This window comes from Accipiter gentilis, chromosome 32 (assembly GCF_929443795.1).
Source record: "Accipiter gentilis chromosome 32, bAccGen1.1, whole genome shotgun sequence".
Lineage (NCBI taxonomy): Eukaryota > Metazoa > Chordata > Aves > Accipitriformes > Accipitridae > Astur > Astur gentilis.
The window spans coordinates 17,868,627-17,885,830 of record NC_064911.1 but is presented as its reverse complement, the minus strand read 5'-3'; the positions used below and the strand labels follow the sequence as shown (position 1 = coordinate 17,885,830).

General features: G+C 37.4%; 1 protein-coding gene across 2 annotated transcripts in view; it reads left to right on the top strand.

Moving 5' to 3' along the window:
* POLA1 (DNA polymerase alpha 1, catalytic subunit) overlaps positions 1-17,204 on the top strand; it is a 200,871-nt gene that overhangs the window by 118,171 nt on the left and 65,496 nt on the right. For both annotated transcript variants that reach the window (XM_049835189.1, XM_049835190.1), the window contains one exon: positions 15,827-15,943. In XM_049835189.1, coding sequence (XP_049691146.1) covers positions 15,827-15,943 — 117 coding nt within the window. The remainder of the gene's footprint in view (positions 1-15,826; positions 15,944-17,204) is intronic.

The window sequence follows — 17,204 nt, the reverse complement described above, 5'->3', positions numbered from 1 at the left end:
AAAAAAAATAAAAATCAAAAACCAAACCAAGTATGATTGCAATAATTGAGTATAGATGAGTAAAGAGACTAGAACTGGCACATGACACTGGAGCTGGACCTGGGTGGATGTAGAGGAAACTAAAAGCAAAGAGGCTGAATTGAGTGGAATTGGCTGAATTAGAATATTCAGATGCAGTATCTGCTGGATAAGCACCTGGCTGGGCAGGTAGACTTGAAATAGCATGAGGTGGCAGGCATGGATGAAGATCGCCTGTGAAAATTTGGACAAGAAAAGCAAGCAATTGTATTTGAGTGTGATTGGTTTAATAAAAAAAAGTATGAGAAAATTCCTGTGTCTTTGCCTGCCTCTCCTGTTGACAAATACTGGGCAAAATGCATAGCTTGCAGAGAAGGTAGAAATTTGCTGTTATTGTGGGTTACTCTGTTTATTTCAAGCAGCAAAATCTGTGTATTCCTTTAAACCCTGTTTTGAAAAAGAATGGGCAGAAAGATAGAAAATATTTGGTTTTTTAATTTAAAAATAGAAGAGGGATCCTGATATTGCAGATTTGGACATCCAAAAGCTGAAAAACTCCTAGGATGAATACTGCTTGCTTAATTTTAATCCAGGTCATTTATGTGTGATGTTATCCCATTCTGTCTTTTTTTCAGTACATTGCAGCCTATAGGTCAGAAAGCACTCATCAGATGAGCAGCTAGTCTTTGTTTCTCTCCATCGCATAGTGGGTGCCCTTTACCTTACTGAGTGCACTCCCTGAAACTTTGCCTAGAATTATTTCTTTTTCTCATGGAGTTTTCCTGTGACACACTTCACTGGAGGATTGAGTGCCTCTTAAAGAACATCCTTACAAGAGCCATGTAAAGCAAGGGGACAAATGATTATTTTTATTTCTGAGGGAAGTGAGGCTTAGGGGAATGAACATCAAACACATCCATAAGTTTGGGTGCCCAATTTGGGAAGGAAAGGGCCTGATTTTTCAGAGCGTGTAGTATTGTGTAACTGCCCAAAGTCCAGCTTTCAGGTTACAGTTGGGTCTACTCAAACTTCAGCTGTGCAGACCTTCCAGTTTCAATGAAAACAGACTGATTCCTCAGGTGACCGTTACCTGTGAGGCCTTTCAATGAACTGGAAGTGACTTGTCCAGCAGGATGAAGAATCTGTGTAGCAGAGCCAGCAGTGCGTTTCAGCTCCCTGGGGCCGGATTCAGTTGCATTTAGCACTTTGTTTTCATTTCTTTGCACTCTCCAGCGTTCACAGTTCATGGAGATGTAGCAGTAGTCTTGTTCACTTTGCAAGCCTGTTTTATCCTAATGGCAATTCAGTCCTTAATGAGAATTAAAATATAGATGTGGTCCTCTAACTGTAAATTGATACATGATTTGTATGTACAGGGAAGGGAAATGAGGATTACACTGGCTTCTGATTGCATGCTTCTTGCAGCTTCATGTATTTTTCATATATTCTGCATTGAACATACAGTGAGCATCCATTGCGAAAGGGTGCCATTGCATTTTATAGGAACCATATGCATACATCTGATGACAGAATTTGGCCTGTATAGAGACATAACTTGTTTTTATTAATGATATCATGAAAATTAAGCGCTCAACCAGCCAGTCAGTTCCTTGTGGCATAATAAATGTTTCAGCACAAAACTCATGCTCCAGTAATATATAGCAAATTTATTGTGAAGTCAATTAGTAACATGTATTAGACTGTTTTCAGCAGGTTTTTTCTTAAGCAAAATTATTTCTCTACATTTGTAACGTATTTCTGAAATAATTGTTTTTAATGTGGCTTCTTGTAAGTCTTAATAGAAGCCTATATTGTAACAATAAGTTCCTTACAATTATAAAGAAAATCAGTTAAGTTAAAAATTATTAGTTTATTAAGTATATAATACTATTCATAGGCAAATGTTTTAATACAGTAGGTATTCTGTTAGAAATCAGCCGATCTGATAATTTTAAGAGATTTTTTATTTCCTTTTTAAGCAGCTGCTTCCTCTCGGAGTTTGCATTTTAACCATGACTTGACTTAAGCTTTCATGTCTTACTAATGCTGCCAGTGAGAGAACTTGAGCACTAAATAGTTTACTTAATTATCTGCTATACAACAGCTGCTAATATTAAAAAAAAAAAATAAAAAAATTAAAAATGCCATCTCATCTTTAGGTCCGCTGTGGACAAAAAAAAGCAAAGGCAGATAAGATAACTGTAGCTACCCTGTCTGCTTGGCACTATCTTCCTCCTCTCACTTTCAGTTTTTAGTGTAATGAAGAGCAGGAGAACAATATTCTGTAATTAAGGATTCCATTAAGTTGAAGAAAAGAGCAAATGGAGTTGTTTGTTCTCCTAGCTGAAAAAATTTGTCTGGGGTGGGGGTTAGTGGTAGTAGTGTAGAAAGAGAGAGAGGTGGGTGGAGAGACTAAGTCAGGGCTGTTTGTTGAATATACTGTTAAGGACTGTTACCATCCTAATTAATCAAGTTAGAAATTACAGCTGTAGTCGGTTTCCCCCCAATTCTTGTTATCAATTTTCTTCTCTTTTGAGACAAAGCAAATATAAATTTTGTGTTCATTTGTCATTCGTTCTTTGACTTCAGCATCTCTGAAAATAACAATGTAGCACAAAAGACCAGTATTTACCTAGTTGTAATGTGGGTTGCCATGGTGTTTTGCAAATTATTGCAATTATGTTCACCATGCGAGTCGCCCTTGGTAACTGGCGAAAAAACTGATAATCCTGTTTTGAACAAAAGGTCAAATTGCTGAATAGAAAGTCTTGATTAACTAAAAGATGTACAAAGTGGAATTATTTCCTACCATTCAGAAATAGTTCTTGATCGGGTTTGGGGGAGGGGGTGAGTAAGTACATCTGATTACTGAAGTACAAAGCATTGAAAGGATGTTGTCTTGAGCCTTTCATGTAGTCTTAATGGTGGCTTTTTTGTCAAATTTACCCATTTGCGGCATTGAAAGAGGCAGCTGCATTTAAGCTTGAGAGATGGTGCTTTTTCAAGAGTTCAGTGCATGGAAAGTTCTCAGCAGTATCTGCAGTTTACTATTAGACCTTCGGCTATTAAAACTGATGTGCTGCATTTGAGCCCATAGCTCTTGGTGCTTGTAAAACCCTCTGACTGATGATCTAATAAAGTGCTCTTACCGGACAATCTCTGATCAGATACTTTAATAAAAAAAAAAAAAAAAAAGAAAAAACGAGAAAAAAAAAAACCTGACAAAAACCCCACAGGTCTGAAAAGGAGGGAAGTAGAAACACATGGCTATACTGAAAAGTTTGCTTTTGTAATCTGCAGTGGAAATATTAGTAAATATGACTTCATTTTCATTTTAAGTACTTTAAAGGCTCCAGAAATCATTTTTATTTACATTTACGAAAGTAAAAAATAATCTGAACAGGTTAAAAGTTCTTTATAATCACCAGTTCTCAAAAATTACATGCAAATATATAGAGGGAATGGTCCTCTTCCCGTCATCATATTCAAGACTCTGTGATGGATTTTCTGCGCTTTAATGCTGTGAATTTCCTTTTCTCTTTCCTATTTTTTCCTATTGGGTGGCACAAGGGAAGAGGTGAAGAGGATTAAGGGTTTTTCTTTTTTAATTATTCTACTTTTTGTTTTTAAATAGCTACCTGGAAATTAATTCTTAAAACTTTGGAGAGCCTGTGTGAGAGCAGCATGAAAGCAAAGTAAACCTGAACAAGTTTGTGGGTTTACATTCTGCATCACCTAGCAACCCCCGGGCTCAGCCAGTTCTCGTCTGCCCCTAGTCCTGTTTACAGACCATTCAGACTGCTCTTCGAAACCATGAAAGATATTCAGTTTCATTAGTGCCATTCTCAAGGAGAAAATAATTAAACTTAAATGAACAAACACTGCTTAGTGATGCTTTAAACTTTTCTAGTTTAAGGTGACCAGACCGTTGAGACTGCTTTCTCTGCCATTACCTTTCACTCCATTGAGCTCCTCTAAACTGACTTATTGATGTATGTATGCACATTATCATTTTTAAAGTTTTCAGAACTGTATTAACTCCTTCAGTATTTAGAGGTGTTCACAATCATATTGCAAAATAAATGTTTCACATAAACAACCTTTTTGTCTCTTTAGCAACTTGAAATGTATACTTGAGTTGACAAACCTTACTGTTATTGCCACGTACACGAGTAAAATATCTCTGTGTGTTCTGTATTACATCTAATGTCATATTGGACTTACTGCAAGACAGGTCCATGACAGAGGAAAAAATTCAAGGACTGTGCAAATGTTTGAGGGGAGAGGGAAGAGCACAGAGTTGTGGAAGAAGGTGGTGGAGTAGAGTGTTTTCAGCTTTCTAACCAAAATAGAGGCACAGATTTTAAGAAATCCTGAGTTCTTACTGTTTGTATGTTGCTAGATTCTTTAACAGGCAATACATGGATGGGCTGTATGAGTTCTTTGTGCTTTGTTGACAGTTGACAGACAAAGCAAAATTTTTTCTGAAGCAAGGTACTGTACTTAGCTATGACCTCTTATAGCCTAAGAATGTGGCTTGCTTTGAGTTGTATGAATAAGGAGAATATTTTGCAGAATGGATTTGAATATCCTTCTAGAGAGGTTTTAGCCCTCCATACAGAAATACATAAAACATCTTTCACTGATCCTTTTCTCAATGTAGTTTCCCATATGTAGTCATTTTAAGTATGCCTTCTCTCAGTTGCTTGCTTGAAATCCAGTTTAGCTGTTTTCAGATTGTCTTAAGTAAAGGAAAATTGTTGGTCATTGCTGGTTTTCTTTGTGAGTGGTATGTTAGCCTATGAACACTTGTGCTCTACTTTTAATGTTTTGGGGCACATATTTCGGTGCCTAGAACCTTATTTTACTGAAGATAAGAAGACCAAGGTATTGGCTTTGATGTGAAGTAAAGCAGAACATACTTGCTAATTTAGTTTATAATGTACAACTGTTAAGGTTGGAATTTGTCCACTTGTGGTGCTATTACATGTGTTTAAATGAGGCCCACTGTTTGCATCAAACCTATCATAAGGGTTTGGAGTGCTCTATTATCTTTTCAGCAGGCTGATGACAGAGCCTGGTCTTTGCACAAATGAGATCAATAAGTTTCAAATAACTTGTATGAAATGACATGTGACTGTACATTTAAAGATGTCTTACTTTTTAAAAAAATCAATTGTTAATAACATGTAAAACTCTTACATTGACCTACAAGATATTTTGCACTTCTGTCTTGTTTGATAATTTTGTTTAAAGCATTTTTTAACGTTAGCTTGAGCATTTGGGTTCTTTTTTTGGGGGGAGGGGGTGTGCATTTCTTCTTCTGTTATCTCCTGCTTTGATTTCCCCCCGCCCAGAGACTTTCAATGGTCCAACTGATATGACAGATACTGCTGAGAGTAATATTTTCTGGAGATTAATGAAGTGTTCTTTCAGTCTTAGATGGTTTCTTTCAAATGTTTTTTTTCAGTTCTTGATTAGAAAGCAATTCAAGTCCTGTTACTTTGGAGTATCCAAATCACAAAATACCATTCTTGAAAATCTACAAACCTTAATTTTCAGCAGCCTAGAAATAGGCATATGATATTTTGTGGCTGATTTGCATCACAGGAGCAATGCATTATTGATAGGACCTCAAGGTATGTGAGTACTGAAGGAACTCCTAGAAGTATGCTCATGGGACAGAATTTTATTGTAGGCTAGATCCTCTCAAATTTATGTCCATTTTCCATAATATCGAAAGGGAACTAAGTTTGGGTCTCTTCTTTGGGTGTGTTAGATCAGAGCAGTTGGGTGCGAAAGGTGAGCTTCACGTTTCGTAATGGCCACCCGGAACCCAGATCAGTGCTTCTATCATTCTAGTATTGTCAGATTTTTCAAGATAGAAGAACACTTTGTGTTCTTCTGAGAAACTCAGTATTTATTTCCTCTCTCATGCTTTCTTTAAGGTAGCAAGTTAGTGTAGCTACATTGCCCTCAATTACAGTTTGTCTGGTTGCTTTGGACCTTCACAATCTGGTCCTTCGAAGGTGTGGTTCCCATTGATTCCAGTTGCCTTTGAGTCAGTTAGGGCTGGCAGCTTTCCAGTGGGGAACTGAGACAACAGAAACGAGTGTCTCTGAAAACAGGAGGTTTCAGTAGATATTATTTTGGAGAGGGTATCCTTCTTTTTTACCAGCAATACTGTCTCACTGGGTGGTAAAGTGATCATTTGCCTTCCACTAGGAAGTTGTTGGCTAAGACGCTTCAATTTGATAACATCCTTTAATGTGGTTCCTGTGATAATAATACTGGATATATAGCCAACCATCTCCAGGATTTGTACTGCTTTCAAGTAGTACACTTTCAAAAGCAATTCATATCTCCTTGTTACTATTCTTTCATTTAAGAGACAGTTTTGTATTTTTCCTGAAAGATTGCATCTATCCATTAATCAGCCTGGATAATGCTGAACTCAAGAGGAGCAGAATGAACCATCCAGGAAAGGAATTTCCCTTCTTTATAAGAGTTTTTATCCACTCCATCCCACAGCTGAATTCAGATCAGTTATATAGGCCAAAACTCAAGAAACCCTGAAAATGAGGAAGTGCTTTGAAAAGAAATTGAAATCCTATCTTCAACTTCCATTGAAGTGAGGCAGCATGAAATGGAGTGTGAAATGCCGTGGTCCCTGTTTACTTTTTCCCCAAATTGGATGATCAGGTAGTATCAGACTCTAAAAATACTCATACGGGGAAATGTAATCTATTTTTTCTGGATGAGGAACTAGCTACAATACTTATTGTATAGAAAAAGAAAAATGAATGTGAAGTCAGTGGCCAAGTGTGAGTTGATAAAATAGTTCCTTGTCTTTACTTGTGATCCAGATAGTCATATACTACACTGGATCTATGATCAGGTCTCTTAATGCCCTCTAGTTAGCTTTATGTATAAATTTCAGTTGTTGTTTCTATAAAATAGTTATTATTTCCATTGCTTCTTGGAATTTAAAGCCAAATGTGCACAGCACCTAACAAAATACCAGAGAACATGGAATAAGCATTCCCTGGGTAAGGGATTTAAGCTGTAGGATAAATTCATAAAGGAATTTATGTAAACCTAAGTTGCTTCACCACTCTAAGCATATGCTGCAATATCTTTTCTTTCAGCTAGAACAAGCTTGGCAGCATGCTTAACATGGTACCTATAAACTAAAAAGACAAAAGCTCTAGTCAGCCAGCATCAGTAATAGACTCTTGACCCAACTCCTTTTATAAAACAATTTATTTGAAGAGTCTGTGAAAATATCAAAGGAATTTATTATTGGAGGTGATTGAATGTTACAGTTGGGACAGCAGTATAAAGCCTTAAAACAAAACATCCTCAAAGATCATCTTTGGTTTATATACTCAAATTTGAGTATAAATATGTTAGATGACTTAGTTTTAAGAGATTTTTTTACTTAAAAGTTTCAGTTATGCCTGGCAGTTTAGGAGAAATTGCACACACTCTTCATTTTTAAATTCTTTCACATTTTGAAATTCTACGATGAAATTCAGACATACCTTTTCTCTAGTAAGGGACCACTTGAACCTAACATTAGGGCTTCTGACTTTCTACAAAGAGTTCAAACTGTACTAACATATTAAGGAAGTGGAGAGAGCTTTTCCAGTAATTTCTTGTTAAAATTTTACAAAGTGGAAAAGAAGGTTGGAATGACTAGTATATCAATAACAATGTCTATCCATATACTACTTCCACATCTGATTATGTCTGAACCTACTTATTGAAGAGGCTTTGCAGGTCCCCTAGATTTCCTTCAAAGATAAAATGACATCCTTCTTATGGTCTTACAGATATATTTTTTAATTAGTGCTTGGTATCTGGTTTGCTTGTGGAATATCAAGCCCTGCAGGATCCTGAAGAAGTTGCTAACCCAGAATTCTGTGTCACTGATTGCTTCTAACTCTACTACTCTTGTTTGTTAGGGTTGATTTGCATGATTCTTGTCAATAGAGTGTGCCTGCTCATTCCTTATCAAGCAGATCCTCATTGATAGCAAAAACGTCAAAATAGTTAAGATGCAGCAGCACCTGTGAAGCTGCAGGCCCACATTCTATTTCTAGAGCTAACTTCTGGTGGTAGTCTTTTATAGAAGTAAAAAAAAAAAGTCTGTTTCTTCAGAGAAGTTGGCGTTTCCATGGTTTTATAAAGGCTTCATTTCTGATGGCGGTCATTTTGCTACAGGATGAGGAAGGAAGAGCCTGACGGCTCATTCTCCATATATGATGCTCTTCTGTGACAGGATATTCTTTTTTGTTTCCCTCACATTTCTTTCTGACAGGATTATCTCCAAATTTCACCTTGATGAAGAATTTACCTGTCTTTTCCTTCCCCTGCCCAAAGAAGGTGGGTGACCAAGGGGTAGGTTTTTAGATATCATGAGGTGTTCCTTTCATATGTTGATCCAGTCTTTATAAGTTCAGACAATTCAGTCTCCAGGTTGTTTGTATTAACAGCTACAAGTTCCAAAGGAATGGCCGTCTCTGCTTAGGCTGTCTAAGAGACGCATAGACTTGTGTGGAGCCCTCCTGATCAAAGTGTTCTCCACGAAGTCTGCTTTGCTAGTCTCACTGATAAATTACTCCATCCATAAGATTGATCAAGCAACTATCTGATGTATTTTCGTACTTTGGAAGGACAATCAGGGTGAAGCAGCTAGCTGGAAGGAGCTGGACAAAGTACATGAAGCAGGCAGGCACCAGGATACTGCAAAGAGTTACTTTTCCTTCAGATGAGAATAGTGTTTCTGATAATGCCAATCCTAGCCTCATCAAGTCCGCCATCTTGAGAAACCCTTTCAAAAATTGAATAAGTCTATGCCTTTCTAGTGTCTAGCAGCAGTAGAATTGATTTCTTTGTAAGAGAGGTCTTCTGAAGTTTTTACCAGGTACATTTCCCCATTAAAAACTGGGATGTTGCCTGAGGAACCTGAGTTATGCTGGACTTCACATTACTAAGTGGGTAGAGTTTCCCATGTGAAATCTTATTTCACTATTTATCATAGCATCCCTGACCTGAGGGGATTTCTTCTTGGGATTGTAGCAGTGGCAGGTAGGTATCACTCAAATCTGTGTTGTCTACTGAAATTGCAGTGCATGACACTAGTTCTCATGCTGTCATTCCGAGTTTCATTGCTGCTGAGATCTCTCCAAGATGGTGCAAGTATGTTGGATCAAGTCAGTGTTATTACTAGAGTGTTTCTTTGTTCGAACAGGCAAAAAAGCAGATTAGAAGTTGGAAATTACTTAAAAGTAATTGGGTTCCTGGTACACAGCAGAAAAACTTTCCTGACTTTACAGCAGTAGCTCATCTTTAAGTTGATATTGATACCAACCTTGGTGTTTGAACTGTAAAATTGTGATGTAATTTTCAAAAGATGTAGCTACTACTAATAATCAAAACACTTGCCAAAGAATGTGCAAACAGAGGTTTTGGCTCAAGTTCTAATTTCTGAGATGCTGTATACTACTAAGGAACATTTGTCCATCTGCTCCCCCAAACATCCATGTATTTACAGAAGACAGGTGAAACAGGGAGGACACACCTGAGATGTAGAACAAGTTATTGCAAGTGGAACTGATAACTTTAAGGTCACTGAGTCAAACCCACTGTTGCCACAAGAAACTTCATATAAAATATTTCATAAAATCATCTGTCTTTTAACATTGCATGGGGCTATCAGTAGATTTGATAGCTTACCCAGTAATGCAATGTTGGTGGAACCTCATCCTTCCAGGGGATTTAAAGCCCCTTCAACCAGATTTGCCTTGTTAGGCAATGCTATCCATAATAATGGACATTGGCAGGAAAATGGGGTTTGAAGCTTCTGACCTCGGAATTAGTGGAAATAATATGCTTTTTTAAGAGTAGTCTGAAAGGAGAGGTCAGTTTGACGTTAGAGTGGCTTGATTACTAACTCACGATGATGCCTGGATAAGAAAATTTTTGTTGTGTTGTCCCTTACCTTCAGCCTTCCAAAAGCTGCTTTGCTGATCAGTGACATGATCGGCAAGCTTATGCTGGTTGACTAGGAAAGCATGTCCAGGTTGTGTTCCTACACTTCCCTTCTGGCAGGTTTGATGATTTAAGGTGATAATTTCAGCTCTGTATTGAGGAAGCCATGGATTCTGGATCCAGTGTGCTTGAGGTTAGGTATCCCAGCCATCTGGAGATTGGACATCATCCACCAAGATCCCATTTTCAAAAATCTGCATTAAGATTGTCTGCAATGGAGAGTAAGATTGTAGAGACGCAAGCACTAGTTACATTTTAAATTCAACTCCAAAGTGACTGATAGTGACCTCTGAATAATTTTCAGTGCTTGCAGCTTTCTTCTTTTTACTAGTGCATTTTTTCATTCCATGTGAACTTTTAAAGCATTGTAGTCCCTCAGCATCCAGACTGTCTGAAGGCAGGAACAGATACAGAACTGAAGTGTCGTAGAGAAGCACATCCAGTCCTCTACTGTATCAGGCAACCAAGCTACACTGTAAAATGTAATTTGTAAAAACTGTTAAGATAAAGCTCAATAAATGTTGTTGACTCCTGCAACTTCTATTTGAAAGGCTGTTCCAAAACCACTTGCCTCTATATTGTGGGGGTAATATTTATAATGCTTGTTGATCACTAGAATGTGAGAAGCTAATTCTCAAGAACAGACTTATAAAGAAAGAAAATTACTTTTGACTTGCAAATTTCTCCCCATTAGCTACGGTTTGTGGACATAGTACTCTTTAGGGATTTTCTTTTATACTGTGCATTTACTTCAGGGGGTTTTTGCATACATTTTTTTATATTTTAAAATGAACTAAGCATTTGTAGACAGAATGTTTGGAAATGCTAGTTGCTCCCCCACCCCACCCCCCCGTATCAACTTGTATTTCATTTCCCACAGTGTTGCAGATATCAAGTAGAACAAAACTGAAGATTTCCTATTATGATTTTGTTTGATCTATTGCAAATTAATTTACAGACTCATTGATAGCTGCTGGGAAATGAAGGATTGGTTTTGTTTGGTCAGTGAAGACAACAGGCATGGATCAAATAAGGGTTAACAATAATGCGCTTGAACAAATTGAATCAGAACATAATGCATGTATTGAATTTGATTGCAACATGCATGTCCATGGAAAAGTTTTTTGTTTAAAACAAGTCAAGGCTATGGCTTAATTATCAAAGCAAAACAAGAGACATAAAGAGCTACATGTTTCTGATACTGCTTTTTTCAAAAATAGCTCCCTTCACACAGTTATCTACATGTTTAATTTACATGCATAATAGCAACAGTTATTGTTGTCATTTGTTAAGAGAGATTAACAGATAGTAAGTACAAACAAACGCAAATAAGGCCTGAATAGAGAGGTGACAAAGAAGAAAAGACCTCTTTAATGTTAATTATAACTGGTAGGAAGTCTATACAAATGACATTAACTGTTTTCTGTATGAATTGAAGGGACAGTTAGCTGGTTACACATAACATGTTTGGTTTTTTTACTGTAGGCAGCAACTTCGATCTCCTTTTTTAAAATATAGTTTATTGAGAAATGTACTGTTCAGTGGAAGTTGTATGTTTTGATCATTATTTCTTAGTAGTTGAAAACAAGTATAATAGTAAGCTGTTGAATTTGAATGCTTATTTTCATCCTAACCTATTGTTTTTAGTTGAAGCAGAGTTTTTCAGTCTTTTTTCACCTGTATTTTGTTACCAGCAAAGTTCCCACCACTCTCTTCAACAGCGAATGCATTGGACCAAAATAACTGCATAAAAAAACTTGCTTCGAATGTCATTATTCAATGGTAATTTGGGTGGACCATCTGTGCATTCCCTTATAAGACAATAGAAGCAGTACCTTGCAAGTGGTGTAGTCCTTTGTTTCTTAATTGTTAGCTAAAAATGCCAATAGGTGGCAGAAAACACAGTTACTTATATCATGCATTATTTTTGTGGTTGTCTATTTTTGAGTATTCTGCTCAGCTGAAGTTGGGGTGCTGCTCCCATTCCAGGCTTTGTTTTTTCAGTTGCACTTGCATTCCCTAACTAAATACCTCACTATCTGGCAGTTTCCATGCTTTGTTTTTCTAGTATAATAAATTGTTTAAAAGTTCAAATGTAGTCATTCAATATGTTTTGAGTCATGAAGTGTTCTCTTTGTGCACACAGGCTCTTTTCATAGTTACAGCTGAAACAATTACACTCTTAAACAGGAGGGGTTTGGAATGGGTGAGAACACCCTCCGTGCCTCCCCTTGCCTAGCTGTGTATTTTAAGGCCCTGTTTGTGTCAGACTGCTACCAGATGTTTCCCAGGAAGGTAGAGATGCCACATAATAAGCAAATATGCATAAACAGCTTTCCTCACAGAGCATAGCTTTTGTCTCTAAGAATTAACTTAATGGAAGATCTGTGACAATACATTATCCTTTGCAGAAGTGTTTGTGTGTTTTCCCTCACAGTGGCTCTAATGATATCCTCAGTACTCACAGAAGTGAGTGCTTGAAGATCTCAATGCTATCCTTGTGGAGCTTTTTTCGGTAAAAGGTTATTCCATCTCTACTAACATTGAGTTATTTAAAAAATATGAGGCAACAGATTAACAACTTCCTTTTTAGAAATAAATCTTAAGTACCTTTGCAAAACCAAAGCTAAGGACTAGCTTTTTCACCTGAGGCTCATTTGTGTCTGCTGACTCCAGAAGACACAGGTCAGGTGTCTATGTTAGGTCAGGTCTTAAATTAGGACTTTTCATGGTGAAGCATCTGCTGATGAAGTAGCTCAGTCTTGTTGAGCGGCATCTATCTTTCTAATGTCACTTGTGAAATATTTGTCACAATAATTTGTATGTGACAAGGAGAGTGGTACTAAGATTGCTAGGGCAACAGTTGGGCAAGAGACCAAAATTAAATCCACAGAAGATTTCTGAATTGTTGGAATTTTCTCACCGTGCAGTATTAAGTATGTAATGATTTACATTGTTAATCTACATAACAATAAAACTCAAACGTAGTGATCAGATACACCGATCATACTGTTTCCAAAAAGCTTGCACTGACGTTAGATGTACCCTTATTTTATTAAGAGTCTAGAGCGGTGTTTCTCTCATCCCAAAATCTGTTAGGTGAATTCTTTTTGGAGATGCGTTTTTCCTCCTCCATTTACTATAAACGGATTGTAGGGTGACTAGCTTAGAGCGGGTATCAAGCTTTTAGATATCCAAAGTTGGGTGAAATGAACCCTAACTGCATATCTTAACAGACTCTTTCCATTTCTGCATTACAGACTTGAGCACACTTTTTAGGTAGTGCTATATACCTTGACGTTGGTGTGAAGTTCCCCACAAAGTTCTTCTGGTCTGCCCACATGGGCATAAAAGCTCCTCTCTGCCAGAGCAACGGGAAGTGTCTTGATGGGCTTGGAACTGAGTGGGATAATACTGAGGATATATCGTGGCTGGAGAAATGATGAAAGAAGATAAGTCGCTGGAAGAAGTGAAGTTATTTGGAAAGGATTTGATATTTCATCTTAAAAAAAACAAACAAAAATTGAATCAGACTTCTAGCACTTTTGAAAAGATTATAGAAGAATATATTTTTAAGTTGAAGAAAGGGATAAAGCTGACAAACATGAAAGAACACAGTGTTCAGGTCTGATCCTTTAGAGAACAAACTGCAAAAAACAAACAAACAAATCTCTGCCTATACCAGTAAATGATAGGAAAGACATTGACAAAAATTTAAAAAAAAATAAATAAAGCAAAACTTTTAAGAGTAGACATAGTCAAATCCCATTTTAACAAGGTTTTGGAAAATGGAAAACTAAAATTTATGTATTCCTCCACACAAATTCCAAAGCATTTGCAATGAAGTAACTCAAATATCTACCTTTAAACTAAGCTACTGACATAGTCATATTGAATCAGGATGCTGGATTACTGAGGTACAAAATACAGATTCTGTTTTGGCCATGCCGGTGAGGAAAGTAAAAACTTCATGTCTTATTAACAAATCTGCTTTGCCAGCAAACCAGAATCTCCAGGAAATGAAAGCCAGAAAAGGTATAGAGTTGCAGGCTTTCATTACTGACTTGTAACCAAGATGGTGATAGTGACGATAGTGCTCTGAGTGGAGCTGTGGAAACTGGAAGAGTAGGAAAAACATGGTAATGACTGGAAACCTCAGCTCCCACACTGTGGAAATTAGGTAGAAGTCATTGCCAGAGTGTAATGTTGGCACAGCTTGTTAAAGAGCCAGTGAGAAGGGAAACAAGCAACGTTCTGAGTTGTCCTCTGATTCCTAATATTTCTGTCAAAGTACAAGGAATCCTGGTATGGTTAGATTAAAATTTTTTGCAGGAACAACAAAAACAAATTTTGGAAACAGAGGCAAAAATAATCAGTCACTATTCCCAGCAGAGACATCAACAGCTGGTAAATATGATCTTGTTTCTGTATAAATTCATGTTTGACTAGCATCCTGAATACAGTGTGCAGTACTGGTTTCATCTCCCTCCCCATTTGTCCCATTTTCTCCCACCCTAGCGTTTCAAAAAGGACTGGGAAGAGATTCACAGAAGGGCAACAAAAGATGTAGAGTGGTTTCCATGCAAGGAACAACTAAGTAAATTAGGACTGTGGTTTGGAAAAGAGTTTGATTGCAGATGATGTGATGGAGATCTATAAAATCATGAGTGGCATGGAAAAGGTGAACGCAGAATGATTATTTCTAGTCCCTCCTGATACAAGAGCTAGAAGGCATTAAAAAAAAATAATATTTTTTTTAGTGTGTTCAAGAGAAATTATATTTTTTCATATAGCGTGTGGTTGTTCTGCAGGATGTTGTAGATGCTAAAAGTTTACATTGGTTTGAAAAGCACTTGAAGTTCATTGGAATGGGGGTAGTAGTGCATCCATCACCACTGAGTACAGACAGTGATTCAGGAGGTCCTGGAGCCATTTCTAAGAGCTAGGAAAATCTTCTGGAAAACTTCTACTGTGTGCTTTCTTTTACGCTGTTCCTTAGGTATCTGCTGTTGGTGATATTTAGAGATGAGGTGTGGCATTGGTTTAACCTGTGGTTGGACCTGGTACAAAAGGTACATTCTTACCAATCCCAGAAGCATTCTTTCTTTCATACTCTTAAGAGAAGCCTTTTGTGTCGTCTCCCTGAACTGACAGAGAGCGAGCTGGCTCAGATTTTATTTCATTTTAATTCAGCAAAATGTTAGTTTTTCCTAAATGAGTCAGTTTATGTTGAAGTCTTGATAGCTTTTTATAAAAAATATTTAAAAAAAAAAACAAAAAAGAAAAGAAAAGAAAGCTTCTGGCTGTCATCAGAAAACCAAAAAGTTACAACTGTTTTTCCCCTCTAAAGCGCAAGCAAGGAAATGGCACTTTACTTTAAAATTTAATTTGTTATTTGTCTTGCTGTCTGATCTACATAGTTGTATAAAACGATTCTGTTACGTGTTAACATTGTCTGAACTGGAGAAGAGCAGCGGTTTCAGTATATTTTAAGGAAGGGGTGACCACAGTGTGCAGAATGTGGGATTTTGAAGCAAGAAGACCAGCTTTGTTCTTCACCATTGAATGTGTTACCTTAGACAAGGACCTTTACCTCTTTATACATATTATAGTATCAGCTTCACTGAGGATGTTAAGGTTAGGATTTTGTTTCTTCCTTGAGTATGATTCATTGTTTAGGTAGGGTAAAAAGAAGCTATAACTTGAATTTTTGGTAAAAATGTATTTTTTTCTACGTTCTCCCTTTCTGCAGGGTTGGTTAATATGTGAGGAGCCAGCTTGCCAGAATCGAACCCGTCGACTTCCCCTGAGTTTTTCCCGGAGTGGCCCTGTGTGCCAGGCCTGCAGGAAGGCTGTTCTGAGACCAGAGGTGAGTGGTTTAGGACAAAGCTTTGACAGCAGTGGAGCAGGATTCTCATGAAGCTTGCCTCTCTCTCAACTCTGCCTTTCAAAGGTAGCAGGATTAAGCAGGAATTTTTAATTAGTTTATTAGTTTAAAAGGGACTGTTTATGCTTTTCCTACTCCACATTTAAGCTGCGTCCTCACTGCTGTGAAAAGAGCATGCCACACAGCTGCTGTGTTTGGAAATTTTCCAGCTGATGAGCATTTGGTCAGCAAACTAGAATTTGCTGGAATGTTTCTGCTGGAATACAGGTAAATTAAAGCAGACAAACAAAACCAACTTTCCGAAACAAAAACAACTATCTGCTTTTCTGCTGACTGGTTCTCGCCTGACTGAATTTGGTGCTAAGGAGCTGGAGGTGGGCTTTAATGCCATCTTCTCAGGGGTACTCTAAGGCGGTAAGTATTTTCAGGAGATGAGAGGTTCTGGGTTCTGTGCATTTGGATTTGGCTCCATGCCTGAAAAGTGTAGAAGCTTTTAAACCTCCATTGAGCTAGATGGTATGGTATTCCAGAGTTCAGGACTGCCTGCTGCACCCTAGCTGGTTCTCTTATATTCTGAGATGAAAGGAGGCTGGTTCTGTTTCATGCCGTAAAATTCTGGCAAATGACTTCAATTTCTTTGTTAGGATAAAGAGGAAAAAAATGAGTTTAACATTTAGAAGTCTTGACATTCTCTAGAATGTACATAAAACAACCAAAGAGAGAGAGAAAGATTCCATAAAGAAAATAGGGAATCTTTGATCTGGATTTGTTTCAGGATGTAATAAGTCTTTCAATTACCCTTACTTACATAAAACTTACAAAAATCAAGGCTTTGAGGTGGGGCTGTCAAGTGAATGCTCTGAACAACCTTGTTTTATTTACCACGTGAGATTTTCTGGTCCTTCTTATTCCTTACTATTTGCAGATGGAGGAAGTCATAAAGGGTAAGTGTCAGTAAAAGTCAAGGGTCTGAAACAGCATTGTCAGAGAAAGACTGATCAAAAGATAGTCTTTTTTTTGCTTTAGTGGTAAGTTAATGTTGAAGAATATAAGAAGATCAGGTAATGAACAGCATTAAAAAGTGGGTAAAAATGAGTGTAGGTTCCCAATCTCCTAGCACTGGAACCAGGTGATACCCCATAAAATTAAAAAGGAAGAAAAGCAAATCCGTCGGAGAACAAACATTTCACCTATGCCATTAATCTGAAGTATACTACTTTAAGAAATTTAAAGTCGATACCTG